At 42.1% G+C, this 7,254-nt stretch overlaps 1 protein-coding gene across 1 annotated transcript; it reads left to right on the top strand.

Annotated features, from left to right (window-relative positions):
• Positions 1-1,146: 1,146 nt before the first annotated feature.
• Positions 1,147-6,740, top strand: LOC134457835 (adhesion G protein-coupled receptor E3-like). Its single transcript, XM_063209810.1, has 8 exons — positions 1,147-1,177; positions 2,557-2,718; positions 3,050-3,256; positions 3,905-4,137; positions 5,566-5,626; positions 5,885-5,976; positions 6,140-6,302; positions 6,606-6,740. The coding sequence occupies exons 1-8, from the start codon at positions 1,151-1,153 to the stop codon at positions 6,738-6,740; spliced, it is 1,080 nt and encodes a 359-aa protein (XP_063065880.1). The 5' UTR covers positions 1,147-1,150.
• Positions 6,741-7,254: the final 514 nt, after the last annotated feature.

Here is a 7,254-nt window from a genome sequence, read left to right as displayed (position 1 = left end):
CTAGGACCTTCAGGGCCTGCTTGTATAGTGAATCAATGGATTTGGATATATTCTCTCATCACACCAGTACAAGAACAGAGACAAATACAAACTGATGTACCGTTAGACTAATACAAAAAGAATGCAACTTCAATGTAAGTGGGCATTTTGGTCTTTTTGCATGTCTCCCCATAGAAAGTGACCAGTCTCTTGGACGTTTTGCTGGACCAAGACAGTCTGGCCTCCAGGGGAGATGCTGTGCTTCAGGCCACTGAGGACCTGGTGTCCACCCTGGCCAAGCCCACATTCACCCAGTCCAGCACAAGCTTCATCACCAACACCACAGGTACATTACAGTCCATCCACCACTTAGTCCACCACAAACGTTACCACCAACACCACAGGTACAGTAAAATATAGACCAGACCACTCTCATCCCAGTCCAATACAAATATCAGTATTATCAGCAGTGCACTCCAAACCAGTCCAGCAGAAACCTCAGTACCCCATGGGTATTTGTATATTGGGACAATGAAATAAATTATATTCCATGTTCTCCCCTCTTTAATCTTACTCCTCAGAGGTGAAGATCCTGAGTGTTGGACCAAACACCTCTCTGACTGCAGTGCCTAAACTGGTGACTGCAGATGTCAGTGTTGACATCGACCTCCTGGGCATCGCTGACAACAACAATGGTACCCAAATTTCTCTCTCACACACAAACACAAACACACACACACCGCACACACACACACACACACACACACACACACACACACACACACACACACACACACACACACACACACACACACACACACACACACACACACACACACACACACACACACACACACACACTGAACAAATTGACTATTTGTGTATTTGTCTGTTCAAGGGATATTTTTCTAGCATAATCAGAATGATTAGTAATCGTTTGACAGCATGTAAGTGGCAAGGACTTAAAAAGTACTACTGAATAATCTAATCATTATCTTCCTAATGATAACCCTCAGGTTCAGCATCCGTGGGCATAATAGTGTACAACAACATGCATGAGGCTCTCAATGACGCCTTCTTCAAGACCCCAGACAACAAAACGGCTGATATGATCTCCAAGGTTGTGTCTGTCATCCTGCCAAACACGCTGAGAAAGACACTATCGACTCCAATGAACATCAGCATACCACATCTTGAGGTTTTGTCCCATTTCATGACCCTATAAGACACAGCCCCTGTTATGATCTCCAACCAGAACGGCAATTAAAACATTCTTCAGTGGAACGGTGTGCATTAAGGGACTACAGATTTTTGTGCCATTTTAAAGTGTATTACAATGTAATTTAAAGATTGTAATTTAAAGAATCACAATGTATTGAATTGCATGCAAAGAATAAACAACACATACCAAAGAAGTGTGAAGATATAACCCTACCAATATGTCCTAATTATAGTAGGCCTAAATGGATAGCATTGCAGAGATCATCTTTAGAAATAGTGTGATAACTCACTCTTCTAATAATCTTTTTCAGGTTGCATCAATGATTTGTCCATTTTATTTTGTTCATTAGTTACGAAACACAGAGTGTCGGGGATGTAATGGTTTTGCGTGCGGCAGCGGCGGCAGCAAAGTTATGTTAACGCGGTAACTTTTGAACGGATGGTTGGATTTGTCCCAGATTGGGTGTGTCAATGTTCTAGAATGGGTTCATGAACTGATTAGAGTTTGGAGGTCAACACTTTCAAGACGGCCGAATTCAAGATGGCCGAATTTTTGTGTAGCCCATAACTTCTGACCGGGTGGATGGATTTGTCTCAGATTTGGTGTGTGAATGCTCTAGGGTAGCTTCATTAAATGACTTTGGAGGGCAACACTTTCAAAATGGCGTAAATGTTATTTGGCCGATAACTTCTGACAGGGTGGATTGATTTGCCCGGTAACACCTTATTTTAATTGTTCACCATTTCAGTGAATCTACCATATTAGGTACAGTGTAATAACCAGTGTAACAATGTAACTATATTTAATACTATGTAATACTAGTGTAATACCAGTGTAACAATATGCAATACCAGGTACAGTGTAATACCAGTGTAACAATATGCAATACCATGTAATACCACTTACACACAAATACATGATGTAAGTACAAAATTGGTACATGGTGTTACACTGGTATTACATGGTATTACATATTGTTACACTAGTTATTACACTGTACCTAATGTGGTATATCCACTATAATAGTGAACCATTAAAACAATTTTACCATTTGCCCCATTTTTTGCTTCGTTTTCACAATAGTTGTTTGGTTTTAAGCCTATGTATGTCATTGATCTATGAATAGATATTAAATATATTTCTTTTGTATTTTGTATTTATCATATACATTTATGAAAAGGTGGACGGGAGTGGTAGGAATGATGGGGGACTGGAAGCGTTGCGTTTCGGGGATATACCTTAAGCAGTCGAAGGCGACTGCACAGGCAGTCTAGTTATTATTACCATCATCATAACAGTACTTTATGTCAGCAGATGTGTCTGAAAACTTAACAAAACTCTGGCTGTGTGTCCAGAATGCAGATGCTGAGGACGAGGTGTTTTGTGTGCACTGGGAGGCCAATTCCTGGATTCAAGATGGCTGCCATGTCAGTATTACCAAGTCCACTCACACCGTCTGCTCCTGCGAATACCCTTCAACATTCGCCCTGATCATGACCATGGATCCAGCAAAGAAGGTGAAATATTGGGTGTTCCCTTACATGTTTGTATGACTAAATACTTGTGTGCTAAGGTAGCCTAATGCTACCTTAAAGTCAAGGAAAGCCCTTATATATTAGCTAACTTCACATTAATAAATCGCTTTTTAAAAAGATATGTAGACATATTTTATTAATGTCAAAGTAAGTTGTGGTGTCCAGTAGCATCAATAATAGTCATGTTGCTCCAAGTGCTTTAACCTTTTGACAGGAGCACAAAAGTTGTTTTGTTGATCTTATACTGGAGCTGGCTGCCAGATGGGGAAATCCCAAAAACATATATTAAATAGTGATGTGCATACGTTTCCAGAGTGACCCTGTGATGAGCATTCTGAACACCATCTTGGTGCTGATTGGCCTGCTGTTCCTGACCTTGGCGGTGATGACCTTTGCCCTCTGTCGATGGAACCCCAGGGTGTCCAACGTGGCTCGCCTGAACCTGTGTGTGTGTCTGCTGCTGGCCCACACCCTCTTCCTGCTCACACAGAGTTTCCTCCGACGAATCAAAGTGCACCAGGTACAGAACTGTTAATCGTATGTCTGTGCTTGATATCATACTGCTCCAGTCCTCTTTATTAGAATAGCATGAAAAAGTTGATTTATTTCCATAATTCCATCAATAATGTTAAACTGTCATGGATTGTAGATTCATGGCCCAGTTTTTTAACTATTCCAATCATTAATTTTTTTCTTTTTATATACGTTGGCCTTCCAGCTCAAAAAAACCATGAATTGGGGAATTCGCATTATTAGAATATTGTTATAAAATCACATTTTTCTTCATCAAAATTCGGGTCACATTAAATCAGTTGAAATTTGGTACTTTCTACATAACATGCAATGGTCAATACTTGGTTAGGACATTCTCTGTCTTCATAATGGCCATGATGCGTTTAACATTGAAGTCAATGGCAAAAACAGTGCATGGGAGTTATGGAAGCCCAGATATCCTTAATGCTTTGCTGTCAGCTGTTCTTGTTTGTTGACCTGGTGCCCCACACTTCACTCTTCAATATACCCTGTAGATTTCCATGCCACGTTTTGGTGTTAACTCACCAGTTTAATTCTAACTCGCCAGAAATAAAACCCCATTCATTTTCAATCTTTTAAGTTTCCCATCCATTTTAAGTTTCTCTCATAATTTCTCTCTCTGTGTCCATCCCAGGCTCTGTGTAAGACCCTGGCTGGAGTCCTGCACTACCTCTTCCTGTGTTCCTTCGTCTGGATGTCCATAGAGGCCGTGATGCTTTTCCTGTCTGTACGGAAGCTCAGGCAGGTCAAACCTAGCGAGAGGGCGTGGCTACAGTGGAAAGTCTCCCTCCCGATTGGCTACGGGATCCCGCTAATCATCGTGGGTGTGTCTGCTGGAGTGAACCCTGAGGGACACGGCAGTGACAAGTGAGTAGATAGATGGATGGATGGATGGGTGGATGGAGATGGATGGATGGATGGATGGATGGATGGATGGATGGATGGATGGATGGATGGATGGATGGATGGATGGATGGATGGATGGATGGATGGATGGATGGATGGATGGATAGATAGATAGATAGAACAGTACTCTACGGATACATGTTGATAGCTAGCTAGCTAACTAACTCCATAAACAGATAGACAGACAGACAGATAGACAGAGAGGCAGACTGTCAGGAATTCAAGTTATCAAAAAAGCAGGCAGTAGTCAAAAAACAAAAACAAGAGATCAAGATTTGGCAGCACAGAAAAAGGGTACTCACACTGTCTTTGCTGAGTTTTCCTGCGAGCCACAAAGAAAAAATCAGGATCTTAAATAGGCCGGTACATCAACACCAATAATCCAATCATCCAATCTCAAAGGAGAGCAAATGAACAAAACACACAAAGGCAGAATGGCGACATCTTGTGGGCAGGGAAGTACATGGCGAGCACAAAAGTTCATAGGAATTCAGAGGCACACAGTGGCAGAATGGCGGCATCTTGTGGGCAGATAAGTACATGGCAGGCACAAAAGTCAGTAGGATTTCACACAGATAGATAGATAGATAGATAGATAGATAGATAGATAGATAGATAGATAGATAGATAGATAGATAGATAGATAGATAGATAGATAGATAGATAGATAGATAGATAGATAGATAGATAGATAGTACTCTACAGATACATGTTGATAGATAGCTAGCTAACTAGCTCCATAAACAGATAGACAGAGAGGCAGACTGTCAGGAATTCAAGTTATCAAAAAAGCAGGCAGTAGTCAAAAAACAAAAACAAGAGATCAAGATTTGGCAGCACAGAAAAAGGGTACTCACACTGTCTTTGCTGAGTTTTCCTGCGAGCCACAAAGAAAAAATCAGGATCTTAAATAGGCCGGTACATCAACACCAATAATCCAATCATCCAATCTCAAAGGAGAGCAAATGAACAAAACACACAAAGGCAGAATGGCGACATCTTGTGGGCAGGGAAGTACATGGCGAGCACAAAAGTTCATAGGAATTCAGAGGCACACAGTGGCAGAATGGCGGCATCTTGTGGGCAGATAAGTACATGGCAGGCACAAAAGTCAGTAGGATTTCACACAGATAGATAGATAGATAGATAGATAGATAGATAGATAGATAGATAGATAGATAGATAGATAGATAGATAGATAGATAGATAGATAGATAGATTTTTCAGTACATAATGTACTTCTAGCAAGTTGATTATCAAAGAGTTAATAAGGAGCCTTGAAACTTAGTAGATAGACAAAATGGATGGATACAGACTGAATAGACAGATGGACAGATCGGACAACCAGACTTGTTTTAATTGTTATTATTTGTTTCACCTTTTAACTAGGTGCTGGCTAGTGGAGGACTTCAAATGGAGTTTCCTTGGCCCTGTTTGTTTCCTCCTTGTTGTGAGTATAAGACAAGCTCTCTCTCTCTCTCTCTCTCTCTCTCTCTCTCTCTCTCTCTCTCTCTCTCTCTCTCTCTCTCTCTCTCTCTCTCTCTCTCTCTCTCTCTCTCTCTCTCTCTCGCTGTCTCTGTCCCTGCCAAAAATATCAATATTCTTCACCAGCATCAACACTCTCTCTCTCTCTCTCTCTCTCTCTCTCTCTCTCTCTCTCTCTCTCTCTCTCTCTCTCTCCCTCTCTCTCTCTCTCTAATCTTTCCAGGTCAACACCATCCTCCTCCTCACCATCATCATCACCATCCAGTCTACTCTGAAAGAGGCACGCAGCAACGTCTCAAAGGTCAAATACACCAGGTAAGAGGTAACACTTGGCTAGGTAAGAATATAAACAAATGCTGACCAGGACCTTGTTTCTAAGTTGCTAACAACAATGGTGTCAAGAAAGACCCCAGAACCACAGAATGTCCAAACACACACAGTAGGAGTGACACTGAATCGTTCACTATCATGTCTGTAGGGTTCTGCTGTTCAAACTGACAGTCCAGTTCCTCATCCTGGGTTGCCCCTGGTTACTGGGCATGGGGGCAGCCACAAGTCGGGTTCTAGAGGTTCTCTTCCTGTTCCTCACCTCCCAGCAAGGAACCGCCATCTTCCTCATCCACTGCCTCCTCAACACAGAGGTAGGGACACGTGCATGTATGCATGCAAACACAAACACAAACACAAACACACACACACACACACACACACACACACACACACACACACACACACACACACACACACACACACACACACACACACACACACACACACACACACACAGAATGACTTTAACTCAACTCTCTCTCTCTCTCTCTCTCTCTCTCTCTCTCTCTCTCTCTCTCTCTCTCTCTCTCTCTCTCTCTCTCTCTCTCTCTCTCTCTCTCTCTCTCTGTCTCTCTCTCTGTCTCTCTCTCTCCCTCTCTCTCTCTCTCTCTCAGGTGCGGTGTCAGTACAGGAAGTGGTGGCAGAGGTTCGGTCCGTCCAGTAAGCAGCCAGAGTCGGGAACTGGAACAGGATTAGGGACTGGAACTGCCTCTATCAGTCTGATCCAGCAGCCAAGCAAGGACACTTGATCACGCACGCACACACACACACACACGCACGCACGCACGCACACACACACACACACACACACACACACACACACACACACACACACACACACACACACACACACACACACACACACACACACACACACACACACACACACACACACACACACAAGAAACCAACATGTGCAATGAAATGAGGACTCGATTCTGCCAATTCATTTCTTTAGCAGATTAATATGCAAAATAGGAAATGTCGTCACAACACACACACACACACATTATATACAGTATAAAATATATAAAGTAACATGACAAAATAGTCATTTTTAGTAGTCACAGTTATTTTTAGTATTGGTTACAGTCCCTCAAGCATTGTGAGCATAGCTGCCTTGCTTAAAGGGGTATGGCACTATTTTGGGGCTTAATACTGTTAAAATTGTTGCCCGGGGTTTATAAAGGTGGTAAAGTGTTTTATTTTTCATGTTAGGTGCTTCCAGCTATTTACTGGAATTTTACAAGGTATTTGTGTAGA

This window comes from Engraulis encrasicolus, chromosome 1 (genome assembly GCF_034702125.1).
Source record: "Engraulis encrasicolus isolate BLACKSEA-1 chromosome 1, IST_EnEncr_1.0, whole genome shotgun sequence".
Lineage (NCBI taxonomy): Eukaryota > Metazoa > Chordata > Actinopteri > Clupeiformes > Engraulidae > Engraulis > Engraulis encrasicolus.
Note: the sequence above shows the minus strand (reverse complement) of the source record. Positions and strands in the feature narration are given on the sequence as shown.

Bases quoted from the DNA above. Each gene is read 5' to 3' on its own strand.
- LOC134457835 (XM_063209810.1), top strand. From the start codon at position 1,151: ATGAACATCAGCATACCACATCTTGAG. The intron at 3,257-3,904 runs GTACAGAACTGT...TGTCCATCCCAG, and splicing joins GACGAATCAAAGTGCACCAG to GCTCTGTGTAAGACCCTGGC. The intron at 6,303-6,605 runs GTAGGGACACGT...TCTCTCTCTCAG, and splicing joins ACTGCCTCCTCAACACAGAG to GTGCGGTGTCAGTACAGGAA.